General features: G+C 46.2%; 1 protein-coding gene across 1 annotated transcript; it reads right to left on the minus strand.

The window, feature by feature from the left end:
- Positions 1–255: 255 nt before the first annotated feature.
- Positions 256–2,364, minus strand: LOC138440629 (olfactory receptor 2Z1-like). Its single transcript, XM_069590294.1, has 2 exons — positions 2,293–2,364; positions 256–1,221 (listed from the first exon to the last, which is right to left on the minus strand). The coding sequence occupies exons 1-2, from the start codon at positions 2,362–2,364 to the stop codon at positions 256–258; spliced, it is 1,038 nt and encodes a 345-aa protein (XP_069446395.1).
- Between the last annotated feature and the right edge of the window lie 10,407 nt (positions 2,365–12,771).

A 12,771-nucleotide genomic window follows, 5' to 3' on the forward strand; every position in this document is an offset into this window, starting at 1 on the left:
AGCTGTGATCCTGTGATCCATCTCTGTTCTTGGGTTGACAATTTTGTAGTAAAATTTTTCTTTGATTTAAGACAAACAAACAAACCCCTCCTCTTGTTTAAATACTTGGGATCATTAAATCCACAAGAGGAAAACAAGTCTTGGAAGAGGAAGGGAGCTGGTCAGAATATGTCTTGAGCCACATGGAATGCAAACCAAAGATGGGTCTCAACTGTAAGGCAGGGTCCCTGGGACAACTGGGCATCCCCCAGGAGGTCATCTCTTTGATCTGAAGCCAGTTCTGAAAAGGATCTTGACCAAAGCCATTTGAACTTCTCGGTTCCTCAGGCTATAGATTAGGGGGTTGAGCGTGGGAGTGATGAGACTGTAGAAGAGGGAGACCACGTTGTCCTGCTGTGGGGTGTGATAGGCGCCTGGTACCATGTACATGAACACTGCTGCCCCGTAAAAAAGCCCCACCACAGTGATGTGCGAGGAGCAGGTGGTGAAGGCCTTGTGTCGGGCCTCAGTTGAGTGCATGTGAAGAACAGCCCCCAACACATGGCTGTAGGAAGTGGTGATGAGTGACAGAGGCAGCACCAAGATCAGCACCCCAGAGATGGACAGCGCCAACTCATAGGCAGAGGTGTCCACACAGGAGAGCCTGAGTAGGGCAGGCAGCTCACAGAAGAAGTGGTCCACAGTGCGTGAGGCACAGTAGGGGAAGTGCAGAGTGATGGAGGTCTGGATGGAGGCTACAAGCACGCCTGACAACCAGGAGGTGCCCACCATGAGCAGGCAGACCTGACGTCTCATGAGCACAGGATAACGCAAGGGGTGGCACACGGCAACGTAGCGGTCATAAGACATAAGGGATAGCAAGACGCCCTCAGAGACACCTATAAGCATCAAGAAGAACATCTGAGCTGCACAGCCTCCAAAGGAGATGGCACCTTCTTCCTGCAGGAAGTCAGCAGCCATCTTGGGAATGGTGACCAGTGGAAAGCCAACATCCAACAAGGAGAGCTGGCTGAGAAGATAGTACATGGGCGTGTGGAGCCTGGCATCTGTGTGGATCAGGAAGATCAGGATTGCATTGCCCAGAAGGCCCATCGTGAATATGGCAGCCACCAGGGAGAACAGGGCCAGATGTGGCCCTGAGTGGTTGAAAAGGCCCGTGAGAGTGAAGTCCGAGGTCACTGACTGATTTGTTTCCCTCACCCTCTGAGAGGCGTCGCTCATCTGCAGGAAGAACAGGGTATTTGGAAGGCATCTCAGTGGGGAAAATTTCATCTTATATGACAACTGCAATTGTTTAATAATGACTGCCTGGAGTCTCTTAAGAAGGACTGATGGGCACATTTAGTTTCAGTAGGAAAAAAAGTCCACCAGTACTCTTGCCTGGAAAATCCCATGGATGGAGAAGCCTGAGAGGCTGCAGTCCATGGGGTCGCTGAGGGTCGGACGCGACTGAGCGACTTCACTTTGACTTTTCACGTTCGTGCTTGGAGAAGGAAATGGCAACCCACTCCAGTGTACTTGCCTGGAGAATCCCAGGGACGGGGGAGCTTAGTGGGCTGCCATCTAGGGGGTCGCACAGAGTTGGACACGACTGCAGTGACTTAGCAGCAGCATGACTGATTCATTATGGGAGATGGGGAACAGCAAAATAAAGCCCCAATTTTACTATTTCTGTGTAAAAGTCTTGCCTTCACCTTCCAGGACAGCACTACCCCCCAAGACTTGCAGTCAAACCCTCTGTAACCATGCTAGAGAGTGCAAGACAGCAGCAGTGGGATGTTGTAACACACTCCATCCCAAATGCCCTGGTGTCAAAGCAGAGATGGGATTCTGAAGAGACTAGCATATGAAGTAGGGAGACCTTGCCAAAGATGATAGAAGATAATGAAGTTGCATCCAAAAGCAGTGAGGAAAGGCTCATTGCCAAATTCTTGGATGAGCAAATGAAGGTGCCAAAGTCTGGGAAGAGTCAGTGTGGGATGGCATTTAGGATATTAACCCAAGAAGTCTACACTGTAAGGGAATGAATGAACAACAAAGTTTGGAACCCAGTGGTCTAGGGTTGTGGGCAACAAGTTGTCCACAGTACCAGTCATCTTTCTGAGGCTTGAATTCAAAGGGTAAGAGTGGAGAACATTATGCTCAGTGTGTGTGCTAAGCACTCAACAAAACCCTGCCAACTGAATGCAGTGGACCAGGGAGATGATTGAGGGATCAGGAGGGATAGCCCCCACCTAAGAATACTTATCCTTGACCTTCTTGCCTTCATCATCACCGCTCAGGAACTCATACTGTCCTGGAATACTGTTCGCACACATCATCAGCAGCACTGAGGACTTCTGTCACAGTGATGATGTCAGCCATCACCATCAGCAATGAGGAAGTACACAGAAGTGTACGCTGAAGTATAGAGAAGCCATCCTGTGAAGACCAGGAGGGTGTGATGTTGGATAGAGCCCGTAGGGGTCTGCTTCCCCAGATGTCCAAAGGCAGTGGGCTACTTAGAGACCAGGAGGAGTCAGTGTTGGGTGGCTGTCTACTCAAGACCCTCTGGTGCCCAAATCATTGACAACACTTACCTTAAACATCAGGATTTCTCTGATAGCTCAGCTGGTAAAGAATCTGCCTGTAATGTAGAAGACTCCAGTTTGATTCCTGGGTCAGGATGATCCCCTGGAGAAGGGAAAGGCTATCCACTCCAGCACTCTTGCCTGCAGAATTCCATGGACTCTACAGTCCACAGGGTTGCAAAGAGTCGGACATGACTGAGTGACTTTCACTTTGCTTCATCTGAAATATCTTTCATCTTCTCTGACTTGATTTCTTAGTTATGAAATCTGGTCTAGAGTTTTCCCTCTGCCTAACCGCTCCCTTCCCTCTCTCTCTGACTGTGCTGCGGCTTTGCTACTGTGTGCACCTGTGCTTCTCTGGTTGTGGCATGCAGTCCAGAGTGCCACGGCTCACAAGCTGTAGCCCTCGGGCTTAGTTGCCCCATGGCATGTGGGATCTTAGTTCCCCTACCAGGAATTGAATCTGTGTCCCCGGCATTGGAAGGTGGATTCATAACCACTGGACCACCAGGGAAAAGTCCCTGCTTCCTTTTCTCCATCTCTGTCTCTTAGTTTTGCCTAGATTGATGCTACACTTAAGTTGGCATTTAAGACTTTCTTAAAAATTTTTTTAAATTTACTTATTTATTTTTGATGGTGCCGAGTCTTCATTGCTGCATGGGGACCTTCTCTAGTTGCAGCAAACAGGGATACTCTCTAGTTGTGGTGCATGGGCTTCCCGCTGTGGCGGCTTCTCTTGCTGGAGAGCAAGGGCTCTAGGGGGCGTGGGCTTCAGTAGCATGGACTTAGTTGCTCTGCGGCATGTGGTATCTTCCCGGATCAGGGATGGAACCTGTGTCCCTTGCATTGGCAGGCAGATTCTAAACCACTGGGTCACCAGGGAAGCCCTAAGACTTCCTTAGATTACTGCCCAACTTGATTTTCAATCCATCATGACTACTTATTATCCTGTTCCCATGTATTCAGTCATTCATTTAATAAAAAATTAATTCAGCTTTCCCTAAGGGGCAGTCACTGAGGGAGGCGCAAGCAACAAGGGGGTGAAAAAGATGAACAAGGTTTTGTTTTCATGGGAGAGATAAGGAATTAGGAAACAAGTAAACCATATATATATAAATATAAATATATATATATTTAAAAGTTAAGATATTTGTTTATAAGAAATATTTATTTATTTGGTAGTGACGGGTTTTGGTTGTGGGATGCAGGATCTTTGAACTTCTCTGTGGCATGTGGAATCTTTTAATTGTGGTATGTGGGATCTACTTCCCTGATCAGGGATGCAACCCAGGGCTTCTGCATTGGGAATGTGGAGCCTCAACCATGGGACTCCCAGGGAATATTTCTAGATATTTATTTTTTAATTAGAGGAAAATTGCTTTAAAATGTGTTAATCCCATTTTACTGGAAATAAATGTAAGGAAAAAAACAGAGTGATCTTACACGAAATTGCTAGAGAAAACACCTTTGGACGGAGTGCTTGAGGGAGGCCTCCCTGGACTTGCGAGAACTGCTTTCAAAATCTAGGTGTTATGGGACTTCCCTGGTGGCCCAGTGGTTAAGGTTCCTGGCTCCCAATGCAGAGAGCCTGGGTTCGATCCCTGACCAGGGAACTAGATCTCTCAGGCTGAAACTAAGACCCTACATGCTGCAACTAAAACAAATAAAATAGATCTCAGACTGGCACAGCCACACACCCACAGATAAGCTGTTGTAAGAAGGCAAGAGAAAACCTAAATATAGGGGTGAAAATCAGACAGGCCAGTTATGGTTCTATATAATGCAGAATTCTTTAAGGATGAAATCTACTCCAAAATGGAATGGAGAACTTCTTGGGGTAGTCTGTATAGAGAAGGATTTGTTCTCTATTACCCTTTGGGGTCAACTCATAGCCATATAGTACCTCTGGATCTTGTCCAAGGATTTTCAGGTGGATTTTACATTTGGTTCTTCTCTTTCCATGCCATATCTCCTCGTTCCCCAGGGATCTGATTCCTACTAAGCATTCATTGAGATATCTGGATGGCATCACTGGCTCAATGGACGTGAGTCTGAATGAACTCCGGGAGTTGGTGATGGACAGGGAGGCCTGGCGTGCTGCGATTCATGGGGTCGCAAAGAGTCGGGCATGACTGAGCGACTGAACTGAACTGAAGCATTCATTATGTACTGGCCATCAGGCTAAGGTTAGAGAAAGGCTGATGGATTTCAGCTGAAAGACTTGTCACCATTGGCACTACTGACATTTTGAGCTGAATAATTTTAAGTATGTTGTAAGCATATTTTTTTTCACTCGATCCTTACCAGTTGGTGTTGTTATTATCTGCCTGGTGTGGGCAGAGGAGCAGAGATTCACAGTAGTGCAGTAACAAACTATAAACTGGGTGGAATAGTGCTGCCCACAGCTTCATGTGCACCTGAATCCTCAGAACGTGTCTGTATTTGGAACTACAGTCTTCGCAGGTGTAATTATTAAGAATCTTGAGGGGCTTCCTTGGTGGCTCAGTGGTAAAGAATCTGCCTGCCAATGCAGGAGACATGAGCTCAATCCCTGATCCGGGAAGACCCCACATGCCAGGGAGCACCTAAGCCCGTGCGCCACAGCTACTGAGCCTGTGCTCTAGAGCCCGGAACTGCAACTACTGAAGCCCACATGCCCTGCAGCTTGTGACCTGCAACAAGAGAAGCCACCAGAATGAGAAGCTTATGCACTGCAACTAGAGAGCAGCCCCTGCTCTCTGCAACTAGAGAAAAGCCCTAACACAGCCAAAAATTAGAAGAAGGAGAAGGAGAAGGAGAAGAATAATCTTGAGGAGGTCATCCCAGATTTAAGGTTTGCTTGAAATCCAATGAATAGTTTCCTTACGAGAAGAGGAGAGGATACACAGGGACAAAAAGAATATGGTCATGTGAAGATGGAGGCAGATATTGAAATGAACAGCTACATGCCAGCAAACAATAATTGCTAGAGCCTCCCGAATCTAGGAGAAAAGCATGGAACAGATTCTCCCTCAGAGACTCCAGGAGAAATCAATCATGTCACCACCTTGATTTCAGACATCTGGCCTACAGAACTGTAAGAGAATACATTTCTGTTGTTTTACATCACCTCATTTACAAACAGAGAATACATTTCTGCTGTGGGTTCCAGCAGCCACAGGAAATTAATGCACCAATCCAAGATCACCCCGCAAAGAAGTAGGACAATCATTTTTAAACAATAGGTGTAACTTCAGAGTTCCTGCTTTTCTCTTCATGTCTTTTTTTCCAACAAAAAGCAATGAATTGCTCAGGTCTTGCTTCGTTAAGTAAGCCTACGAATTTCCTGCCCCAATGGTGGCTCAGGCGGTAAAGAATCTGCCTGCAGTGCAGGAGATCTGGGTTCGATCCCTGAGTCAGGAAGATCCCCTTAAGAAGGGAATGGCAACCCACTCCAGTATTCTTGCCTGGGAAATCCTATGGACAGAGGAGCCTGGTGGGTTGCAGTCCATGGGGTTGCAAAGAGTCGGACACAACTGCGCGACTGAGCGTGTATACAGAGCCCAGTGCTGTTATGCTTAGCTCCTCTGTCTGATGACTCTCCTACTTCCTGGCAGAAGCCACCTCACCAGCCATGAGTCAACAGTCCTCTTGGATGCTATTGCCCTGATGTTGCCCTTGTCACTCACCTGGCTCTGGTCTGATGGTCCTTTCAGCTGATGGGTTAACAGCCCTCCAGTCTCTGTATTAAGAAGAAACCGTGCAGACTGACTCTAGTTTACTGCCAAGAATGTTGATTGGTCTGAAAGGGGATGTGAACTAAATACTACTGGCCCTGGTGCTTTGGATCCTCTACCTCTGAAGGCCGTATGGTATCTCTACAATCTCTTCCCTGATGAAAGCCTCTTTCCTTGCCTCACACACTCATGGTGTTTCCCTGACCTCACCTTCCCTCCCAGTATTTCCAGATGGTTCCTCAGCTAAATATGCATTTACTGAGCATCACATTCTCCCACTACTGACTTTTGGAATCTTCTGTAAGCAGCTTCTCCAATAGGATAATGATCCCCTATGTCATGGTTTCCCGACTAGTGCTAGTGATAAAGAATCTTCCTGCCAGTGCAGGAGACGCAGGAGACTCTGGTTTGATCCTTGAGTTGGAAAGGTCATCTGGAGGAGGAAATGGCAACCCACTCTAGCATTCTTGCCTGGAGAATTCCATGGACAGAGGAGCCTGGCGGGCTACAGTCCACAGGGTCACAAACAGTTGGACATGAGTGGGCAAACATGCAGCCACAGCCACACACACGTCATAGTTTGCTTTGAGCTTTGGACACATTTTTTTCCTTCAGAACAATTTAGGAAACAGGCATTTCATTTCATTAAACCCACCTTCTCCAGTTAGTCAGACAGGAAGGGCTGGACAGAGACAAGTCTAGGCTTTGGGTGAGTTATCTCTTTCTTCTTCCTCCTCTTCTTTTTGTTTTTTAAATCTCTTTGTTCTAAATCAGTGCCCTCATGTTTAAGGATGAAGAATCCTTCCAACCAGTTTTTTGAATTGATTTTTAAAATCCTTCCTTTTCACATTTTCATCACTGCTGCTTCCATTTCAGATCTGATGCCCTTTGCTGAAAATGAGAGACGAGAGAAGGGGAATCGAGGTTAACTGACTCCTTATTGTGAATAAAACCTTCACGGCATCTCCCATCTATGATGGAGCATGAACAAATCCTTTCTCCATCAAACACAGAAGGCCCAGAGTCCATGAAAACATTCTGCTTTCTTTTAATCTTAGAAGAAAAAAGATGATTATTCAACAGGGGAGTCTGGTGTGCTACAGCCCATGGGATTGCAAAGTGTCAGAGAGGACACGACTGAGCAACTAACACACGTGTCTTTATACCAACAATAATCTATAAAATAAAAATAAAAAAAATTTAACTGATGAAGGGGCAGGAAAAAAAAAAAAAGGAAAACATGCCTCTGGCTCATTAAAGTTACACTTCATTCCTGACTTTCTTTCTCTTTGATAGTTTGATAATCAAATAATGAGTTACCTGAAAGCCAGTTCACAAGTATTTTCTCCTCTGTTAATCTATTTGACACTCGCCCCCAAACACAGCACCAGGTGCATAGCAAGTACTCCATAAGCATTTGCTGAATGGATACAATCTTCAAGGGAAAAGCTTACTGTGATGAGATGTCTAAGGTGACAGAGACTGACCAGCAGAGCTGGGAGCAGAACACATTCTGACCAATTCTAAGATGCGTTCTTTCAACTCTGCCAGGTGAACTGAGGTTTGGTTCCTTCTGCCCTGGCTCTTCAAGCTAATCTGATTTGATCTCTGAAAACAGCTCTAGGGTGTTAGGGTTTTAGATTGTCCCTGAAAGGGTTGCTGAAAGTGTCTCTAGGCTGTGCCCAAGGTTCTGTCAAAGTCTGATCTCTCAGCTGTGGCCAAGAGCTCCAAATCTGCCCAGCTCAGCAGCTATCATGGAAATTCAAGTGTGCACAGTAAAACAGAGGCTTCCCAGGTGGTACAGTGATAAAGAATTTGCCTGCCAATGCAGGAGATGCAATATTTGATCCCTGGGTTGGGAAGATCCCCTGGAGGAGGGCATGGCAACCCACTCCAGTATTGTTGCCTGGAGAATCCCATAGACAGAGGAACTTGGCGGGCTACAGTCCATGGGTTCATGAAGAGTCAGACATGACTGAACAAGCATGCATGTGCCCACACACACACACACACACACACACACAGAGTGAAATAAATGACCTTCCCACCAACAGTCTTGCTTACTCAGGCTCATGGCTGTGCCAGCTGACTGAGATAAAATAAATAGATGTCCCCCCTGCAAGATAGGGAAGATTAAGAGGCATACATAATCTCTCTTGCCAAGTGCTTGCTTATACTCAAACTTGGTGTGATCCTAAAAATCAAATAAAGCCATATTTCCTGGGTATCTTTCTTCCCACCAGTATCTCCCCTCTAATCACTCCTAGATCCCAGAAAGCCCTTACAGACAGTCAGATTCCAGATTCTCACCTCTATTCGCCAGGGTCGAAGAGATTGCCGCACAGCCTCTATGCATACTTCAATTCTTATCCTGGGGTGCCTTGATAAAACCTCCCTGGAATCCAGCACCTTTGGTTAATGAGTCTGACCTTGGTCTATGGGGAGAGTGATATAATTGTCTGAGGATAGAGGCTCTGGAGAACAGTGTTGCATCAGAAAGCTTCATTTTATCTCCATTTTTTTTTCCCCAGAGAGAAAATGATCAGCTGTGGGAGCCAGAGCCCTTGAGACTGGAATGACCCCAGGAGATATGTTTTTTATTTCTCAGTTCCAGAAATGTGGGAAGCACTGTGATAGATAATTGAACATTGCAGGGAATCTAAATTCAAACTCAAAAGTCTTTGCTTGTCCTTTTTACAAAAATAATTTTATTTGTTTTTGACTGTGCTGGGTCTTTGCCTCTGTGCATGCTTTTCTCTAGTTGCAGGGAGGGACTACTCTCTAGTTGCGGGGAACAGGCTTCTCACTGTGGTGGCTTCTCTTATTGTGGAGCACAGGCTTTAGGGTGCTCAGGCTTCCGTAGCTGAGGCATAGTTGTAGCACGTGGGCTTAGTTGCTCTATGGCATATGGTATCTTCCTGGATCAGGGATCAAACCTGTGTCACTGGCTTTGGCAAGTGGATTCTTTAACAGAGAGATGGCAGGGAAGCCCTACTTGTCCTCTTGTGAGAGAAGGGGTGTGAGAATCTTTTTTTTTTTCCTTAGCATGGACACACTTTTGTGTATACACATATATAACATTTCTGACCTTCAAAGAATCTTCTGAATGAAGCAATAAAATTGTGATGCTGGAGAACTAGCCAGGAAATAGCCCCACTTTCTTATACTAGATTAATTCCCTTCCCTAATCTATAGTCTCTGAGTGTGCTCACAGAATTCACAGCGACTAGAGAAATAAGTAAAGCCTGATGGTGTTAGAATCCCTGAGGTCTGTGACAAGGTCACTGAAGAAAAGTGAAGGATGTTAGTGTTCATGCAATGATATCTAAGCCAATATCAGATGACGAAGCATAAGTACACAAGAGTAATAAGCCAAGACACAGAACTGGCTGTGACTTCATAAAGTCACGAAGGCAGGCAAGAACAGTGGCTACGCATAAATTATAGTCAAGGATTCATCCTTGGGTGAACTTAGTCAATTGTTCATCCCAGCTACAACCTTGACAAGGGATATCTAGGTGAGGCAATTTGCAAAAATGACTGCTTTGCTTCTTTCTTGATGTTGTCTGGTACTTTGAGGACCACGGTGGTGGTAAAAAGGTGTCAACTGAAGGAGGAATTAGAGAAGATGAAGCCCTTAGGGTATGGAGGAGGAGGTCAGACATGATATTAGTAGCTACTCAGCCATGAAGATCAAATTCGGCTCAAAGAGAAACTTCGCATCCTGTTGCTCCTCTGAGAATCTTAGGAGGAGTAGGTCCTTAGTATTGTCTGTTTCTCTGGTTCCATAAAGCTTCCCTGGTGGTGCCGATGGTAAAGAAGCTGCCTGCAATGCAGGAAATTTGAGTTTGATCCCTGGATTGGGAAGATCCTCTGAAGCGAGGGCATGGCAACCCACTCCAGTATTCTTGCCTGGAGAATCCCATGGACAGAGGAGCCTGGTGGGCTACAGTCCATGGGGTCACAAAGAGTCAGACATGACTGAGTGACTAACACTTTCACTCTTTACTTTTTCAAGGTTCCATGAGCCTGTGTCTCAGTGAAGAGACCACCAGATCAGGGGATGAGATAAAGAAGAGTCATATTTTCAGTGAAGCTATCTTTCCAAAATAAAAGTGAAAGACATTTTAAGATTAAAAACTGGGTGAATTTATTGCTAGGAGAGACATCTTACAAGAAACACTGAAGGGAGTTCTTCATGCCAGATGGTCCACATTAAAAAAAGAAAAGGAAAGAGAGAGAGAGAGAAAAAAAAAAGACCACAGAGAAAGTTAATGGAGAAGGAGACAGCAACCCACTGCAGTATTCTTGCCTGGAGAATCCCATGGACAGAGGAACCTTCGCATCCATGGGGTTGCAACTGAGTGACTTTCACTTTCACACCTGGAAGGATGCACATTGGGCGCTAAGCTGACCAGTATCTGGATGAGGCATACGTGCAGGGGAGTGGTCCAGGTGGTAGGTGCCAGCCCACAACCTTGTTCCAAGAGGCCTGTGGCTCATGGCCTCCCCAGGTGGCACTAATGGTGAAGAACCTGCCTGCCAAAGCAGGAGATGTAAGAGACTTGGGTTCGATCCCTGGGTTGGGAAGATCCCCTGGAGGAGGGAATGGCTACCCACTCCAGTGTTCTAGCCTGGAGAGTCCCACGGACAGAGGAGCCTGGTGGGCTACATCCATAGGGCTGCAAAGAGCCAGACATGGTTGAAGTGACTTAGGACACATGCACGCACGTGGCTCATACCCTTTAGCACCAGCCTCCTATGTTTTTTTCTCTGCCATTCTCTTTGAATGGTAAGTTGTCTAGAGGTTTGATTCCTATGCTGAGGCAAGGAAGAAGGAGAGATGTAGCAGGTTTGAAGGGAGAGGTTTCCTTTCAAGGATTTGGGGAGAAAATTCTACTTAGTCAGGAGCAGCTCAGAGCAGAGTGAGCCACAGCCTGGTCTGAGGGCACATATGGGACGAGAAGGCTCCACAGAAGCTCAGCGTCCTAGGGTCCAGACTCCCTTCAGACTGTGGGAAGCTGGGCAAGTGAGACCTTTAATCCTATTTTGCTGGCTGGACCTTGATGTTATGCACTTGCTCTGATCACGGGAGAGGAGGGGCTCTTCTTCTTTGTGTCCATGAATTCTCACTCCCAACATTTCTCTCTGTAGAAGCCTCAGCTAGGTTTGTAAGGTATTTTATCATTTATTTATTTATTTTAGCTCACACCATGTGGTTTCTGGGATGTTAGTTTCCTGACCATGGATTGAACCTGGACCCTTCCCCAGTGGCTCAGAGATAAAAGAATCTGCCCTCAATGCAGGAGACATGGCTTTGATCCTTGGGTGGGAAAGGAACCCTGGAGAAGGAAATGGCAATCCACTCCAGCATTCTTGCCTGGAGAATCCCATGGACAGAGGAGCCTCAATTCAGTTCAGTCGCTCAGTTGTGTCCAACTCTTTGTGACCCCATGAATCTCAGCACGCCAGGCCTCCCTGTCCATCACCAACTCCCAGAGTTCACTCAGACTCACGTCCATCGAGTCAGTGATGCCATCCAGCCATCTCATCCTCTGTCGTCCCCTTCTCCTCCTGCCCCCAATCCCTCCCAGCATCAGAGTCTTTTCCAATGAGTCAACTCTTCGCATGAGGTGGTCAAAGTACTGGAGTTTCAGCTTCAGCATCATTCCCTCCCAAGAAATCCCAGGGCTGATCTCCTTCAGAATGGACTGGTTGGATCTCCTTGCAGTCCAAGGGACTCTGAAGAGTCTTCTCCAACACCACAGTTCAAAAGCATCAATTCTTCAGCGCTCAGGCTACAATCCATGGGGTTCGCAAGAGTAAGACACTACTTAGCGACTAAACAACAACAACCTCAGCAGTCAGAGTACAGAGTCCTAACTATTGGACTGCCAGAGAATTTGCTGTAAGGTATTTTAAATCCTCAGTGTAAATCATGCTTCTGTCTAGATTCCCCCTAGAGTCCAGCAGGGAATAGTGGTGGGAATGAAAGTGGAAAAAGTCAGTTAGTTGCTCAGTCATGTCTGACTCTTTGAGATCCCATGGACTGTAGCCCGCCAGACTCCTCTGTCCGTGGAATTTTCCAGGCAAGAATACTGGAGTGGGTTGCCATTTCCTTCTCCAGGGGATTTTTCAGACCCAGGGACTGAACCTGGGTTTCCTGCCTGGCAGGCAGATTCTTTACTGTTTGAGCCACCAAGGAATGGTTTTCTCCTTTAATCTATCAGGGAGAGATCCAGCATCAGACAATGTAACTTTGTGGGAAACTGGATTGAATCTAAACTTACTGAGGAATATTGATCCATGTAACCAACCTATGTACTAGATGCATCGTCAGGAGGAAGCAAAGGAGGGACTGATAAAGAATCAGGAAGAGCAGATTAGAGTGAGCTTGACAAAGAATTAGGAAGAACAGGATGTATGATTGAATTTGATGTAAATATGTTTTAAGGATACCTAAGACTTGTTTATTATTTTACTGA

This window comes from Ovis canadensis, chromosome 5 (assembly GCF_042477335.2).
Source record: "Ovis canadensis isolate MfBH-ARS-UI-01 breed Bighorn chromosome 5, ARS-UI_OviCan_v2, whole genome shotgun sequence".
Classification (NCBI taxonomy): Eukaryota; Metazoa; Chordata; class Mammalia; order Artiodactyla; family Bovidae; genus Ovis; species Ovis canadensis.

What these genes read in the sequence shown, in the direction of transcription:
- LOC138440629 (XM_069590294.1), bottom strand. Translation starts at nt 2,364, where the DNA reads ATGGCTGACATCATCACTGTGACAGAAGTCCTCAGTGCTGCTGATGAT. An exon ending in GCGAACAGTATTCCAGGACA is followed by an intron (nt 1,222 to 2,292) that starts GTATGAGTTCCT and finishes TTCTTCCTGCAG; the next exon opens with ATGAGCGACGCCTCTCAGAG.